This window comes from Nelusetta ayraudi, unplaced genomic scaffold (assembly GCF_046127955.1).
Source record: "Nelusetta ayraudi isolate G7.1 ecotype Tasmania unplaced genomic scaffold, CSIRO-AGI_Nayr_v1 ptg000031l, whole genome shotgun sequence".
Classification (NCBI taxonomy): Eukaryota; Metazoa; Chordata; class Actinopteri; order Tetraodontiformes; family Monacanthidae; genus Nelusetta; species Nelusetta ayraudi.
In genome coordinates, this window is record NW_027466081.1 from 3,161,150 (window position 1) to 3,179,367 (window position 18,218).

The 18,218-nt window shown below is 41.9% G+C and overlaps 1 protein-coding gene across 1 annotated transcript; it reads left to right on the top strand.

Annotated features, from left to right (window-relative positions):
* Positions 1 to 4,935: 4,935 nt before the first annotated feature.
* Positions 4,936 to 6,989, top strand: LOC142891543 (histamine N-methyltransferase-like). The gene is made up of 6 exons (XM_076031184.1): positions 4,936 to 5,069; positions 5,397 to 5,449; positions 5,893 to 6,000; positions 6,183 to 6,313; positions 6,428 to 6,521; positions 6,639 to 6,989. The coding sequence occupies exons 1-6, from the start codon at positions 4,936 to 4,938 to the stop codon at positions 6,977 to 6,979; spliced, it is 861 nt and encodes a 286-aa protein (XP_075887299.1). The 3' UTR covers positions 6,980 to 6,989.
* The last annotated feature ends 11,229 nt before the right edge of the window (positions 6,990 to 18,218 follow it).

Sequence of the window (18,218 nt, forward strand, 5' to 3'; positions counted from 1 at the left end):
GGGGAAAAAAATGGATTTGTCATGTTAAAGTTACAAAGGCGACAAATAGGTTGGGTCCAGTTGAACAGAAGCCAACTGAAAAAAGTGGCATTTTCACTGAGCTTCAAACTAATTAACAGGAAATGAAAAAAGCCAAACTCTTTCTACTAAAATTCTGTTTTTGTTTGTGATTGAAATGTGCTTATTCTATTTTGAGATATATATATATCTATATAAATATATAGATATATAGTCACAAATACAACTCACACCTTGTATTTGGTGTGTTTTTGAAAACAACCAAATCTGTGGTGAATTTCAAATTATGTGCTGATAACAGGAAGAACAGCTTTGTTACTGAAGACAGCAAATCAAGTCCTTTGTTGCCATGTTTTCAGATGGTTAATTTCCTCAGCGACACTCCAATATAACCTCTGTTTACATCATATACTCCATGGTACTTCAGTGGTGAATGCATTTGATACCAGCAAATTTTGACACTTTACAGACGTCACCCAGACTATATACTGTGGCATTGTACGTTTATGAGGACTGCCATTTACACTGTACATAGGGAGTTTACACTGGACTACCGAACACTGTGCCTGTTAACCCAGCCGGGGTTGTCCTGAGCCTGCTCATCTTCTGCAAACATGAAGACATGAAGCTACCAAGTTCCTTTTTTTTTTTTTTTTACTCGTCACTTCGTGCCAACAACCTGCCGATCGTTACTGTGGACATAGCATTTAGATAGTGGACGTGTTGATAATATTTTCAGCATGTGGTGCAAATAAAGGCCCATCGGTTTCCTACCAATGGGCATTTACATGGACATGATAGATGGGTCCAGTTGTAAGGAGAGGAAAGTCTACTGTAGCGCCAGATACTCTGAGTGTAAGAGTGATGTGAGATGAAGCAAGACATTGAAAATCAGGGATTAGTACTGTATGCATTATGCTTTTGAAACATGAGATGCTGCTCCATTTTACACACTGGGCCTTGAAACAAACTTTTTTTTTTTTTTACTGTTGTAAAAACACTGTTCACTTATTTTTTAAATACTTTCAACACAAACACCTAATCCTGTTTGATCGAAATAAACACCTATTTATCAGTACAAGGTGGATCCTTCTTCTGTAAATTACACTTTACAAGAACATTCAGAGAGAATGTGTCTGAACAACTAACAAAATAGCACAATTTTAGGAGACAAAATGAAATAAACAACACCCATTAAAAATATTTAGAATTTTTGAGACGTTTAAAATACACCATTTTCACCACGAGAAGGAATTGCGCTGTTTCACCCTGATAATGCAGTCCCTCATCTGACCACCCGATGGCAGGAGAGAGCTTTGCTGAATCTCACGCAGTATGTGCGTTTCAAACGTTTTCAGTGGTACAAATAAACATCTGGTTTTGTGCTCTCTCTCTCTCTCTCTCTCTCTCTCTCCCTCTTTTTTTTTTTTTTTTTTTACAGAAAACAAATACACACATAGAGTATTTCATGTCTGAAGTGTGCTCAGCGTGTCTTTTAATACAGTATTTTGCCACACATAAAAACCCAACTTAAATACAGTCGTATTAAAAGGTTTTGGCATATTCCATTATTTTTATTTATAAACCATAAATCTTCATTTTGATATTTCACATAACCACTGGACACTGTAATATTTCAGTAGTGAAATTAGATTTATTGGATTTACAGAAAACCTGCAGCCCTGAGTGCAGGAGTAAGCGAGTATAGAAAATAGATGGATGGATGGATGGATGGATTTATTGAAAATGTGATGCAAAAAATGCATCCAAACAAAGAAAATAACATGCATTCATTTGGGCACCACAACAGAAAATAAATCAAGTATTTAGTACAGCCTCCTGTTCTTTTTTTGCAAAAAATCACTTTCTTTCTGCAGCCTCAAATGGGCGCCTGGATCTTGAATGAAGGTATTTTGGACCACCAACCTTCCAGACATCTCCAGCTGCCATGATTGATGCCCCTTCTTATGACCAAATAACTCAACCTCTGTTTCATCATCAGTCTATCGCATCGCATTCCAAAGTGAAGCTGGCTTGTCCAAATTGTTGTTTTTTTTTTAATATCTCAAACAACTCGGTTTGTGGCTTCTTCCCCATCAGCAACATTGTGCAATGGTGCACAGTGACACCATCTGCAGCCAGATGGCCTTGCGGGTCTTCGGAGGACGTCTGCAGGTTGCATTCGATCATTCTCACCGTCCGTCGCCTCTCTGATATTTTTCTCGGCTTGTCACTTCTGACTTGAACGAGAACTATTGCCTGTGGCCTTCAATTTCCTCATTTCCCCCGAAAGACAGCTGGAATCTCTGAGATATCTTCACACTTTCTCACGATTGGATGCGACTGTCTACGAAGTCCATCTTAATGAGCTAATCACAACAATGCTGTGTTTCCCAATTAGTCAGTGTTAAGTAGTTACAGGTATTCAAATCAACAAAATGACAACAGTGCCCAAGTTTTGTTTTCATGCGTCTTGCACATTTTCTGTTCATCCAATAAACCTCATTTTCAAATCAATTTGAAGTTTGCAGATCAAAACAACCAGTGATTTATAAATTAAAACAATGAAAATTGTCAGGGGTGCTTAAACTTTTCCATGGCTGTACTAATAAGGGAAAGTTCAGTACAGTTCAATGCCTTCTGTCTGTATTCAAAAGTAAATAAAGCTCCACTCATTTCAACATCGGTCAACCTCTATTCATTCAGAGCGAGATAAAGAAAAGTATCACACCATCCTATAATGAATTAAATGAATATCTCCGACCTAGACGAAGGGGGTAAAAACCCCAAAGACGCAATCTAGTAAACAGCACAGACTGATTCCTTTAAGGCAAATCATACTGGAAAACACGTTGACGTCAATCCCTCCTCTCTGACGTTAGCACTTGATCTCACATCATCTTGATGTCAGCTGTGGTGAGTGTGGTCAGTGAAACTAGGAAACCACTGCATTACGGGCTACCCGCATGGTGGCACAACATGGCCATTTCCCCGCTGGTGGAACTGCTCTTGAAAGTATGAATTCTTCAAAAATCTGGAAACGAGAAGACAACACTTGTGACTTTCGTGACTTTACCCAGCTGAAAACACTAATAGGTATTTTCTATTCCCTCTCATCCTTTGAGATGTGACACACTAGGCCTTTTAAAGTTGACCATGCTGCCTCTGCTGTCACTTACAAGGACATTTTGTTAACAAAAACAAAAAACAAAACCTGAAGTAATAAATAATCATAATTAAAGCTGCAAGCAGCGTTTGCGGGACTGAGCCGCCGTGGCCAACGCGACCCCTGATGACACCCGATGACCCCCAATGATGCCCGACCCCTGCCGACGTCTGCAATTGACCCCCGTCCTCTGCCGACGCCCGGCGACATCTGCTGAAAGAAGTCTTTTACCTGCATTTTTTTTAAGTGGTTGTCAAATGTAAAATATAGGTCTTGATGAGACAAACTTTGTCAAAAAATTGAATGACGTCTGTAGCTTTTTTCTAAAGGATACTGCAGGCATTTGTGTGTTGACAAAGAGGGAGAACAATTCTAATCATCATATGCCTGTGTATGCAAATGCATTTTTTTTTAAGTGGCTGTCAAATGTATGGGAGGGCGTGGGAGGGCGCTAGAGAAGTTTAAATTTTTGCGACAGGATTTTTGGTCAATTTTCAATGTGCGTCGAACTTGGAGGGCCGTTGCACAAAAACGGTTTGAAAATTTCACTTTTTTTTTTGATGATTCTTTGGATTGAACGTCCAGTCTATGTCATACTGAATTTTCAAGCCCGTCGGACTTGCGCTTTCTGAGCTTTGTCTTTTCACTCTGTTCCAAACAAGTGACGATAGGTCAGCATATCAGCAAATAGGTCTGGATTGACCGCACGCGTGGGTGTTGGCCCCATGTCTCTATGACCTTCCTAGAAGGACATTTTTTTTCACGAGGAGCAAGAAATTTGGTAAAAATTGGTAAAAAATAACTCACTTCCTGTTTGTCGGGCGACAAAAGTTAGAGCGTACGAAATGTCGGGTTTGACGAGACGAACGCGTGGAATTTTTCACCGTGAGTTTTGGAGCATGTTCAGGGGGTCAAATTGGGGCGGGAAATCTTTGAACGCCTCTAGGGGGCGCTAGAGAGTGGAATTTTGCCTTTTTCTCTTCATTTTATCAAACGTTTCGCCAGTTTCTACCCATGTGGCAGATTTAATTCACCGATTTTGTATGGTAAGGGGGTCAAAATGGGGTTCAAAGACGCGAGGAATGTGTAAATAATAAGAATAAACATAGCAAATACAATCGAGTCTTCGCCTTGCGAAGACCTGCTCTGATCAGAGCAGGACTTCGCTGAGGCTCAGCCCCGAATAATAATAATATTAACTTAACATGTGACTTTGGTGATTTTATATCTTGATGGTCAGGATTATACATCACATATATGCGTGTAGCTACATTCTTCTCCTGGAAAATGCAGTCCTGGGGGCCTCCGGTCAATACTATTAATGTTTGCTAAATACTAATAGTTTAACTAATAGTCCCTGTGGATGTGTGTCCCTGAGGAGCAACTACGTGTTGCTACGTGTCCTATAAACAACCTAAGGGTGTGCATGTAGCAAACACTGTATTCATTCAAATGTAATCATTCAAATTACTTCATCTTGTGTATTCAAATACAAGTGTTACAACACCTTTAAGCTACAATCCACTCCCTCCACTGTGTGGTTCAGGATAGAAGATGCTGAGAGCAGGCAGTTGTTAAACATCGAGACACATAAGAAGCTGCAACACACAAGTCTCCTCCAGACTCTTGAGGTAATGTTGACTTTTGCAACATGCAGCATGCATGTTCATGCAACTTATTTTTAAAGAAAGGCATCACATTTCATAACTCCATATAATTACCGACCCAACATTTGCTTTTCATTTAAGAGAATGGAAGACACCACCAGGAAGACTTGTTACGAGGGGACCGCCGTGCAAGACTTTAAGTTATTTAGGGAGCGATCGCGTGAGCTTGTGGTCATTGTGCCCTGCCTCAGAGAAATCCTGCACCAGGAATTCAACAGGTACAGCAGGGCAGATGGAGGACGACTCAGTGTCCTGGTCAGGTTGACACCTTTCTGCTTTCAGGTCTAGCCAGCGTAGAACAGTACTTTAAAGCAGCTCTAGGTAACTTGAGCTTGCTACGACAATAACGTCGTAGCAACGTTATTGTTTACTTCGTCTTTCATCGAGGTTACTTATTGGGTTCCATTCCATCATTTTATAATCTTATGTGTTTGTAATAGTAGTAACAGAAAACCAAATGATCAGCAGGGTGGTCAGGAGATCACAGTTCATTGATTTATACATTTGTATTTTTTTTGTTTGTTTTTTCCATTGTGTTGGGGCAGAACTGGATCAGACAAAAACATCCTGGATGTCCTCGGTGTGGGAAGTGGAGGAGGTATGTGACGAGCAGCTGTTACTGGGTGAAACTTTGGGGAAGAGCTGAAGCTTCCCCATGGTTACCAGTGAAGGTTGTCTTGGACAATCACTTATGTAGTGGCCAATGATAATGACCCAGTGCCTGTGTTGTTTGTTGTTGTTTTTTTTTTGTTTTTTTATGTTTTGGGTTTGTTTGTTTTGTTCTGTTCTAATCTGAATGTGATATGTGCATTAGTGTTGGTGCAAGAAGTTCTGTGGTAAAACAATAATAATAATAACAGGACATAGCAGAAGGAAAACTGAAAAATTAAGACAATCAGTTTGTGGCGATTAAATAACATTGAGATTAGACTCATACTCCCGAGTTGTTCTCTCTCTCTCTCTCTCTCTCTCTCTGTCTATCTCTGTCTATCTCTCTATCTCTCTATCTTTCTCTCTCTATCTCTATCTCTCTTTCCATAGGGGAGCTGGATGTACCGATGCTCACTGTCCTCCACTCCAAACTCCCTGACATTCTCATCAGGGCTGAAATTGTGGAGGGCAGCAATGAGCTCACCAGCCATTTCAAAGGTAATGGCTATCAGAGCGCCTCCAATAGCCAGAGTGGCAAACTGCAAGTCTGAAGCTTTGAATTTGAACTTTTCTTTTTCTTCCAACTTTGTGTTTGTTTCAAGACAAGTTAATACTTGTATTTTTTGACAGCTACTCATTGAATATTATGTTGCCTTATGTTTTGTGTGTCTATCGAACAGCTTTGATATCAAAGACACCAAACCTTCAGAAGATCCCGTTTGTTTGGAACTCCATGAGGAGTGAGGAGTATATGAGCCGAGTTAAGGCGACAGGAGACGTGAAGAAATTCGACTTCATACACATGATTCACGTACTTGCACATCACTTTCACTAGATATGCAGTTGTAAGACATTCATTGCATCATATTTGATGTCATATTCATCATCACATTTGTCATCAATTTGTCATGCAATCTGTCATCAGATGATCTACTATGTGGACGACCTTGCCGAGACCATCAGCTTCTACCACAGCCTCCTCAAGGACGATGGCAGACTTCTGATTCTCCTGTCAGCAGGTCGGTCGTCTTCTGCGAGGCCATTACAATCTTTACTTTATCTCAACTCACCAATAAGATTTAGAAGTATATTTTTTCATAATGTGATTTTTTTTTTTTTAATCTTACACTGAATAGAAAAAAATGGCTGGGACACCCTGTGGAAGACCTGCCAGAAGGATTGGATCAACCGGTATTGCTCCTCGGGTGAGGTCATCGCCTGTGCCAAGAGCCTGGGCCTCAAGTACAAGGAGCTCTCCATCCCCAACCAGTTCGACATCACCGACTGCTTCGACCCGAGCAGTCAGACTGGAAAAGGGCTGCTCAACTTCATAACGGCCAAAGACAACTTCTACGAGTCGCTGACGCCGGAGATCAGATCGGGCATCCTGGATCTTCTCAGGCACAAGTGCAGCACCGAGAAAGACGGCAGGGTGATGTTTGACAGCAAGCTGAGCTGCATCCTCATTCATGCCTGAGCAATGGAGGTTGTTAAAATAAATATGTCCTTTGCTTACCTCACATATTTTGTGTCCTCTTTATGCCTACTTGACGTCTAATGTCCTTCATTTGTTGCTCCAGATGGTAAGAATGTCACACCTGGTGAGGTTTGTCTTGTCTTGTTTGTTTTTTTGTTAGTCGTATCATTTCCTGTTTTATTTTGAAAAGAAATGAACTCTCCTCTCGTTTTTAGAGCAGCTTCCTCATGTGTCACCTGAGTGTTTACCCTCATTTTTACCGATTGTCTTCACCCATTGCCCTTCAGAGTTCATCTTATATCCTCCGCTTTTAGACGGGAGTTGTTTTTATTATGCTTTGGGTAATGTTTCTATTAGATCTGGTTTTCCTCCTGTCGGAGTGTTTTGTGTTTGCTTAATTTCCATAGCTTTAGTTAGTACCGTGCGTGCGGTGAGGTTCATGGCTGTGAGGATTTATAAAGGATTGAAATTTTTTTAAAAAAAAACATTACATTTTCTCTGGGAGTTTCATTCATTCCATATTTGTAGTCATCTCTCTGGTCTAAGGCCAGTGAAGCAGCTACTTTGTATTCTGAAGATTCAGATGTTTCCCACCGGAGGCGGCGAAGCTAAAATCAGCAGTGCTCTCGTATTTCATGAATTCATGTCACCCTGCGTGACACGTTCGACTGTTTATGTCCGTGCCACGACAGAGGATCTGTTCTCTCTCAACACACCGTTACACAACAACATTTAAAGACTGCTGTCACGATCCTCACCGCTCATAACATCACCAACAGGCATCAGACTGAGTTGACAGCTGCACAGTTTACAGTGGGGAACGCGCCCAATCCTTTTCTATCAGCTGCGATTACTAGCAGTAGCCACCAGGCGTCACTGCCTCCTCGGTTAAGTCTGCGCTTTAGTCGCGTGTTTTTTTGTGTGTGTGTGTTTTGTTTTTATTATACTTTTATGTCCTTTGTTGAGTGACGTTTTGTTCAATACAAGCGCACAAGAGAGCCACAGCTCTCTGTTTTAATAGTCTTTTCTTTTTCAGACATTCTCCTCCAGATTCAAAGTAGTCCAACAGTGAACACGCTTTTTTACATGAATGAATGAATGAATGAATGAATGAATGCTTTATTTCAAATATATGAGAGCAGGGGCGTCACTAGGTTCTGAGGACGAGGGAGGCGTAGCCCCCTGGAGATGCACAAGATGTGAATGAATGTAGTAGTCACTAGTCCAGGGGTCTCAAACACACAGTGGGCCAACATTTTAAACTTGGACAAAGTCACAGGCCAACATTGATATTTATTGGGAAAAAAAAAAAAAAAAAAAAAAATCTTCCTCCAGATATACTGTATAGTGATCCTTCTTATATGGATCCAAACAAGTTTTACTTCAACCTGAATATGAAACAAGCAAAGCTAAATAAGTTACAATAAATAATTTGTATGTCTTTTATTTGCAGCCTTCTGGTTTAAATTTCAATATTAACCTATTTCCACAGGCTAATAAGGCATTTTAAAATATATGTTTTTTAAAAAGTAGTAATAATATCCATCAATGAACGTTCTGCCCTGATTGAGGCAGCAAAATACCAGCAGAGCATTCTGGGATTTGTATTAGTATTGGCATTAGCAGTACATGTGCTGTATAATACCTGCGGGCCAGATCTAGTAGTGAATTTGTATTGCTTCGTGGGTCAAATATAATTACACTGCGGGCCAAATTTGGCCCACTGGCCAGAGTTTGACACCTATGCACTAGGCAATCAAAAATTTTTACAAATAACGAACAAGAACCGGGAAATAACTTTGCCACTTTTGGACAGATTTTGTAGAGATACTCAACTGTTTTAGGCCACCAGTTAATGCAAACACATGCCATTTGTTTATAACATTAACAACAACAACAACAACAACAACAACAACAACAACAACAACACACAAACTAACACTACTTCACAAATTTCTTCTTTATCAAGAAAACATGTAGGCCTATCATGCAAAATACAAAAATAAAAAATCAATTTGTGAATAGTCGCGGTGTGCATCCATAAAGTGAGTAACACAACTGATGCTGTGCCCCCAGTGGCATGGCCACCGGGGTGGCTGGGGGTGGCACTGGATACCCCTGGAATATGATTGGCCACCCTGCCCGGCCACCCCCACCAGAGCTGCCAATCACTTTGTCAATCAGCTGCCAATCACTTTGTCCGAGTCGACGTTCATTCGCGATTGATTGAGGATTCACGTCGAGATGCATTTCAACTCCGTTTTGCGGAAAAGGAGAAAACAAGGGTAAGTAAACAGTCGCTCTGTGCGGTGTTGAATGATGTACAAATGTTTAAATTAAGTTGCCAAGTAAGATGTCTCTACAGTTAGCACCGTACTCTAATTAGCATAATGAATTGAGACGTACGAGAAGCATTAGCCTCCGCCGGTAAATGTGGAAAAACAATCGTCACTGCAGCCCCAGGCAAGACTTACTAACTTACTTAACTGACACACTCACTGTATGTATCTGTGTGAGCGCCTCTGTCGCCTATTAAATAAAAGTTGCTTCACAAAATACAAGTGTCGAGGCTTTTTTTGAGTGGAAGTTAGCTTTTAGCTCGACCAGTCGTGTTCCACGCAGCAACACGCTAGCGTTCACACAGGCTGCGTGTCGCTGACAGCCGCTGTGTCACACAGCCAGTCTGGGCGCTACGAGCCTGACACGGCGGCTGTCAGCAACACAAAATACAATAAGTGTCCAGCGTCACGTATTACGCGGTTGCAGTCGACAACAACATTTATTTCATACACGTGTGCAAAAAAAAAAAACTCTTTGGGGTTGCTGTACCATACCATTAGAGGATGATATAATCGCATGTGATACCCGTGTGTTTTTTAATTTTAGTGATTTTCTGACTTTATTATTTCTAACCAAATAATATGCATGATTTCTTCAGGGGCAGACGGTGATAGAGACAAAGCAGGATGAAAAGGACTCAAAAAATGGAGACCTTTTTCTCAGTAAAGAAAAGAAAAGCTGCAGATAACGGTGATCAAGGTATCAGTCAGTCACTGCATCCTCTGCATCAGTCACACTCAAAGTCGCACACCACCTTTGCATTGGGCTGGACTGTGGAATGGGTAATATTAATTTAATCTCATTAAATTCTGTTTTATTACTTTGTTTATTTTAATGCTCTTTATTGTTGCTGAATGGAAGTGTGCTTGTTGTTTTTATGAGCTAATGGATAGATAAGTGGCCTATAACACAAGACGTTTAAATAAAGTAAATAGGATATGTCCACAATGTCAAGAAAGGAAGCAGGGTGTCTTTAAAATCAATAACATTTGAATAAGTATTAAAAGTTTAGTTGATGTTATACTTGTATTGACATTTTGAGTAATTGATACAACTTTTCCCAGGAACTTTTCACAATGATGAGGTTGAGGGCCCATCATCTGCAATTCAGCATTCTGCAGGTAGTCAACACCAAAACAAGCGTATTCAGCTGTCATAATCCTTTTTGTAAATAATACACATAAACTGTATACTTGTAATATAAGTCAAACTTTGGTAACTTGAATGTAATTCTCATGTGTATGCACTTTGTACCTGTTATGAATTTTAAAAAAAAAACATTCATAACTAAACTCAGTTGTTTGTTTCCATCTCTATAAGTTAACAAAGATACATAGATACCTATGAAACACTTGTTTATCTTGCTGAAACTAATACTACTAGGTTACTAGTACTAGATACACCAGTATACTCTCCTGGAGCACAGAGCAACCCACTCAAACAAACAAAAAGCATTTTACTCAGTCAGATAAGATTCTAAATGCTGGATGCTACACTGTTTTGTGCATTATTTTTCTGCTTTTTGTTCACTGGGTCATACAGCTATTAGCGTGACCAGCTTGGAACGTCAGGTAACCCACAGCCCCACAATGCCCCCTCCTGGCTGGAGAACCGCTACTACACAAACTGTGCAAATCTTCTAAAATCTTTTAGAACAAAATAAAGTTACATAAAAAACAAAAGCCAAAGGTGTATATCTAAATACAAATACACTCACAAATGTGAGCACACATTGGTGGGCATCACATCTACACGAAAGATATTGGTATCATCTTTTAGCGAAGGGCTTCAGCAATCTAACTATATATAGTTATCCGGGGTGTGACTTAACGGTGTAGGCGTGGTCAGTGAAAAACACTGAAATTCAAAGAATTTCAAATATCTCACTTCCTGTTTGTCGGCTGTTAAAAATTAGAGTGTACACGACGTAGAGCTTGATGAGACGAACGTGTGGGTTTTTGTTGTATGAATTTTCGATGTTCCTAGAGGGCACTAGGTGCATTTTTCATTTTTTTGGATTTTGGTCAGTCTTGACATCCATCAACTTTAAAGGGCTCTAAAATGAAAACGGTGCAACGCATCCTGACCATTCTTTTTACGTTGACCTTCTGAGAGTCTAGTCTGTGTAATACAAAAGGTTTGAACGTTGCAGCATTCACGGTTGTTGAGTTCTGTCACTCTGGATGATTTCAAACAAGTAAAAATATCTAACTTCTGGTTTGTCAGGGGTCAAAGGTCAGAGTGTCAGAATGTAGGTCCGTATCCAAGGAACGCGTGGGAGGGCGCTAGAGAAGGTTAAATTTTTGCGACGGGATTTTTGGTCAATTTTTAATGTGCGTCGACTTTGGAGGGCCATTTTTTTTGATGATTCTTTGGATTGAACGTCCAGTCTATGTCATACTGAATTTTCAAGCCCGTCGGACTTGCGCTTTCTGAGCCTTGTGTTTTCACTCTGTTCCAAACAAGTGACGATAGGTCACTTCCGGTTTGTTTGGGGTCAAAGGTCAGCATATCAGCAAATAGGTCTGGATTGACCGCACGCGTGGGTGTTGGCCCCATGTCTCTATGACCTTCCTAGAAGGACATTTTTTTTCACGAGGAGCAAGAAATTTGGTAAAAATTGGTAAAAATAACTCACTTCCTGTTTGTCGGGCGACAAAAGTTAGAGCGTACGAAATGTCGGGTTTGACGAGACGAACGCGTGGAATTTTTCACTGTGAGTTTTGGAGCATGTTCAGGGGGTCAAATTGGGGTGGGAAATCTTTGAACGCCTCTAGGGGGCGCTAGAGAGTGGAATTTTGCCTTTTTCTCTTCATTTTATCAAACGTTTCGCCAGTTTCTACCCATGTGGCAGATTTAATTCACCGATTTTGTATGGCAAGGGGGTCAAAATGGGGTTCAAAGACGCGAGGAATGTGTAAATAATAAGAATAAACATAGAATACAATCGAGTCTTCGCCTTGCGAAGACCTGCGAAGACCTGCTCTGATCAGAGCAGGACTTCGCTGAGGCTCAGCCCCGAATTAGAGTGCTCTTTATTTTCCCGTGGAAAATTCAACCGCCTCGTCAGTCAGCTATGTGACATCAGGGCTTTCCGTGCCTGTTCCTACAAATCATTCATAATCAGCGTTCTCAGAGGCCGCCCTCACCGGAGCCGCGGGCAACTAAGAGGATCCTGATGAATACTGCATAATCATGAAAAACGCCTTAAGCGGTTTAAGATTGACTCTCTTTTGTATGAATGTTTGATGAACGAGGGGCCCCCGCGTCACTAAAAGCCACCGCGGAGAGGGTAACGTCTTAATCAAGGCCCGCAATTATTTGCGCGGGAGCAGAAACCTGGGCAAAAGGCTGGCGAAGCGGCAGCTGCTGCTGAAAGCGGCAGTTCGGTAGCGGGAAGGAAAATGATGTCTGGCGGGCGCGCGCACGCACGCAGACGCGCGCTTCACTTCAATAACGCGAGGGCGGGTTGCGGGTTAAGGATGATGGAGTGGTTGAAAATTCGCTGTTATTATTGATTCCCCCCCCCCTCCACCAGTGTCTTGCGCCTTCCACTGAAACATACCCTCGCTTACACACACATACACACACACACAGATAACAGGAGATTGAGCGGTGCCCTCCGACCAGCAGGAAGCTTCACTGACTGCGGCTGCGAGAGATCTCTACCCCCCCGGGGAGGCCGACTTGTGCCAGACCTCATAAACCTCCTGCGCCCGCCCGCCAGTGAGCTCTTAACTAATGTACCTTGTAATGGCGAGAGCCGCCGATGGAGATACAATATTGTTTTACATCCGGTGGAGGAGACGTTTCACCCTTTTGCATTCGGTTGCCTTTTTTTCGGGCGTATTTCAAAGGCAGACTGTAGATGAAAAGCTAAGATGGGGTTATTTGGTTGTTGTTTTTTTTTAATTATCCTACCTAGCCAGTTTAAGGGAAGGAATCCAAGAATACAGCCCATTATAACAGTGCAGTGATTATCAGGAATGATGTTATATTTTAGCAGGATATACTTCCTGAGGATTATGGGTGCAAAGGGGCCTTATTGAATAGAATGCATGCGCATGTGAACCAAAACAAACCACTTCCCTGTCCATCCTGAGCGTCCTCTGAGCGAACAAGGATATAATGGGACCACCGCTGTGTTGTTGACTTTTTTTTTTTTTTTTTTTTTTCACGAGACTGCTGTCAAGCAAACATTTCAGCTTGCGTTTCAGGCTAATCATTAAGAGAATTGAAAGCACTTTATAGCATTTTTTTTTTTTTTTTAATCCACTTCCTTGTTTGTCAGTTTTTATGACATCATTTCACGTAAACCGGTTTGGCTCCGTTTCACAACCGCTAAACTCAACCCACTGCAACTCAATGCAGATAACTCAATATGAACTCTCTGGTAGCGTATTCTGAGACATCAGCTGCTGCGTATCTGAGGGTAGTACTGAATTCTTATCACTGTGAAGACAAAACTGCATGTATATTTAATATCTTACGTGCATTGTGAAATCAAGTTTTTTAAAGCAAGTTAAAAGCGCAACCCCATAAAACCACCAACAAGGATAAAGGACCAGCGCGCCAACGCCGTGTCTGATCCTCCTGAGCTGCCGTCAGTGTCGGAAGACGAAAAGGCCAAAAACTCCATTTGGAACTCAGTCAGTTTTTTTTTTTCCCCCTGTGATGAACTGTGGCTGAGAGACATTTAGCTCAAACGCACTGTAATCTGATTATAGACAAAGAGGTTAGGCAGTCGCCCTGACAGTAATGCGGTTACTGGGTCCCTAAATGGAGTCTAACCATCTCCCACTGCAAAATGGTAGAGTTGATAAAAGCCAATGAAGCTTGTTTGTTTGGAGGGACAACTGTCTGGGACGGTATGTGACACTGCTGACGGAGCCAGAGCACACAGACCCATTTATTGTTTTCTATTGACTTAATGTCATTTCAAAATGATGGCACCATGAAATCAATGCTTGCTTTTAAAAGGAAACAAATCTGTTTCCATATCATGTAGGGGGATAACTGAAAGTTCTGCAGTGAAATCTTACGCATTCACCCTGTTCAGTTTTCACATAGATGTTTTTTTTTTTTATTGTCTGGCCATCAAACAGCAAGATTTCTTTTAAAGACGGCAAAATCAAAAGTTACGACTGGTTAAAATGGCAGTAAAAAACAAAACAAAAAATAAAAAACTGATTGGCCTGCTTTGACTTTGATAAATAGAAAATTAATTCAGTCGCTTCTTTCTCTCTTTTTTCAATTCATTTTTGCAAGGACCTCTCCTTTTTCAGACACTTTTATTTGAGCTCTTTGCCAGGCGGATATGTCACATTGATCCAGTTAGTTTGGGACATGATCCAGAAATTTCTTTTGCAATTTGAAGTTCAAGCTCTCAATTAAGCTGATGTAAAGTATTGTCTATGTGATTCAAGGCCTGGCCATAACTCAAACGCTAACGCCACATCACCACAGACAGACAGACAGACAGACAGACAGACAGCAATGTTTTTCTTCGGGCTGAACACATAAACAAACACATAAACAATGACGGACATTTATTATATTATATATTTTTTAATGTATTGTGTTGCCAGTAGATGGCGGTGTCCCGTATATACGTTACAGGTCTGCTTTACTGGCGTATGTGAATATCACGTTTTTCAAAAAAAAAAAAAAGAAGTTCCTTGTAACATATGTAGTTGTCTGTGTATTTGTGTACTGAAAGAGTAAATTTGTAGGTGAGGACAACTTTGTGTGTATAGTAAGAACAATGGTAATATTAATAGCCAGTGTGAACAGAAAGAATTCATGGCAAAATATCAAGCAGGTGGCCACAGCGCCTTTTCTCTTTTAAAGCGTTTAGAGATTTATCACTGACTCAGTCTGACTGGCTCTGACCTGAACCCACAATGTTGAGTCACCATCCATCTGCATTTGTCCCAAGCCAGGGAACCTTTTTTTTTTTTTTTTTTTGTAGCATTCTGCTACCAGACCTGAGCAGAGTACTAAAATGTGCTTTAAGGAGCAGATATATTTAAAAGGGGGAAAAGGTATTGTGAAAGAATTGTACAGGGAAAGAGGGGGAGTGGGGGGGGGGGGGTGGATGCCAACACAAGCCTTTTATTTTGACATTCCAAGCATCACTGATTGAAGACTGAATATAATGATTATTTATGATTTATTATGATGGGCAATGCCAGGACTTCTCAGGTGTCCTCTGGTTGGTGTTGGGCTCTACTTGACTTGCTGAGCTGTACCAGTAACAATTTACATAAAAACATTACAGGTTTAACTCTTTAAACCATTTTGTGTACACCATTAAGAAGACAAGGGCTCCAGCAGACCTCCGTGACCCTGAGGGCAGACGTAACCGAGGTAGAGGAGATGGATGGATGGAACAGTAGGAAGACAAAAGCTCCTAATATCACCCACAGGAACATGGAAATCGGTGAATTCTGTTTGTTTAAACACTATTTCGACCAGCACTGACCTTCTAAATGCCAGGATGGCTGCAGGCCTGATGCTCTTTGTTGTCATCATATCACACGGGAAAGAGCTTCCTATCATGCCTCACTTTAACAGCCCGTCATCATCACCGGACCTGGTCGCATGGGTGAGATCGCGCCATTACGTTTAATGTCACAAACCGAGCATATGCCGCCGCCGCCGCCCCGCTCTGGACTTTGGGGCAGCCGAGGCCGTCAGAGCATGAGATTGTCACTCGACGCATTTACACATCTTCTCCTGCAGGGACGCACCTGCGCGCACACACACTGGCGCGTGCAACGTCCAAATCGGCCCGGCGGCGCCGGAAGTTGCTGTCGACCTTGTCCGAGAGTGATTGACAGGACGGGTTCCTCCGAGCGGAATCGCACATCATTCATAAGTTCTGAACTGTCGTGTTTCCAGCTGTCCACACGAGGAGCCCAATGACATGAGCTCGCCAGCCGACTGAGGGTTCGGCTCCTTTGCGTCGTCGCTCAAGGCCTTTCTGAAGACGCCCAGTTTCTCCGGCTTTGTTTTCTGCTTTCTCACACTCGCGTCGGCCCCATAATGAGCGTTTTGTCTCTGCCTGCATTGTTCCAAGTGGGAGTGAAACGTGTGATAAATCCTCCTCAGTCAGCCATTCAGGCCTGTGACAATGATAACCAAAGATGCACTCCGCGACTTGGCTGGGATTTTGGAATGCCGGCCTCGTCGTGCCTGCTCAGCTCTTTTTCGGTCAGGGTTTTCTTGCGTCGCCTCTGCTTTTTGCAACCGGCACCGGCCCTGGCGTCAAAAAACCCGAGCGGCGGTCATTGCCGAGCGCAGAGGGTGACTCATGTTGATGGCTTTTTGAAGGGAAGGGCTTCACAATGGCAACAGGACTGCACGCCGCAGCACTGCCATTAAATCACTGGCCGAGGGGGCTGTCCTGTAAATCAGACGGCCCAGTGGCCTCGTTGCTGCTGCTGCTGCTGCTGCTGAGTGGGAGGATGCTGGGAGGCTGGACGCTCAAGGACCAGCTGGATGGACTCTGGCCGACTGTCTCATCGCTCAGCCAAGGGACGAGCCTGCCTCTGCGTTTGAACTTGGTTTAACGGACAATTTACAACAGATTCCAAGACCTTCAAAAGACAGCAGAGGTCCCACAGTGTGCAAGGTTTGCTTCGACAGTGTTTCGTAACAACAAGAGGCGTCAATGTTAGTGAGCTCCAGTCCAGCTCTTATTTCGCATGCTTGCTCCAGTTTTCAGAAAGTGTTTGGTTTCAGTGTTGGAAATCAGTTGCCTGTTCCGTTGTGACATCATCACCGGCACTAAACGCCCCACCACCACCACCACCACCCCCCCACCAGGTGTTAGCGCTGCGCTTCCCCTTCTTCCAAACACAGGGAGGCTCCAAGAAACCAAGTTTGACAACGAGTCGAAACCCCCGTGCTTGAGCAGGAGGGTGTCTTCATTAGATTTTCGGATAATTAATATTGTGAAGTTGCTCTTCTGCAGTCCAGGATGACAATGAAGTTCTAAAATGTGTTGGCTATGGAACATTTAAGAACTCGTGGTTGAAATGAAGAATGCTTCTTTCTGTATTTCTTTCTGCGGATAATAATTGTGTAAGACTAAATGCTAACATGCTATGTACTGACTGAAGATAAGATGTATTCACGATATTATGATGATGTGCGAGGTTTTTAATTCAAGACTTCTTGCAAATTTTCGACCCATTTGTGTGAATCTGCCTCTAGACACCAAGGCTAACAAAGGGATATTTCATGTGTCGACCTGCCCCTATGATGAGTTTTTTGTGTGTACCCCTCTACACACTCTCTGGAATGGAGCTGTCAACGACACAGAAATTTTCGGTCTGGGGTCTAAGATTGTGTTCATCAGTCAGGGATGAGCCTTTCATGGAAGGGCTGGCAAAACATTGTCAGCAGTTCAAACGCCACAAGAGCTGTCTTTCAAGTGGTTTCGATTAAAATGATCTGCCACAATTTGGAAATGTTGACTTTTCTCATTCGAAACATTCCACCCAGAAAGTATACTTACTTTTCATATTACATTTATATTTTATATTTACAAGAGGAAAGTGGGCATAGAAAATGGATGGATGGGTAGAGGAAGAAAAAAAGATAAAAGAAGAAAAAAAAAACCTTTTGTCTTAATTTAAAATTAAGACAAATGGTTTTTTTTTCTGAGCTCAATGAGGAGCATGTCACACAACAGGGACATGGTAGTTTAAGTACCTTAAAGTGTATTCTTCTTTTCTTCTTCTTCTCTTTATTATTATTATTATTATTATTATTATTATTATTATTATTATTATTACAAATCCAATTACACGCTAATTATGCAGGTAGGACACTGTCAGGCGGTCCCTAACATATGCAGGCTAAGTAGTTGTGGGCTGGATCGTTGAGCAAC

Bases quoted from the DNA above. Each gene is read 5' to 3' on its own strand.
- LOC142891543 (XM_076031184.1), top strand. From the start codon at position 4,936: ATGGAAGACACCACCAGGAAGACTTGTTACGAGGGGACCGCCGTGCAA. The intron at 6,314-6,427 runs GTACTTGCACAT...ATCTGTCATCAG, and splicing joins ACTTCATACACATGATTCAC to ATGATCTACTATGTGGACGA. The intron at 6,522-6,638 runs GTCGGTCGTCTT...TACACTGAATAG, and splicing joins TCTGATTCTCCTGTCAGCAG to AAAAAAATGGCTGGGACACC.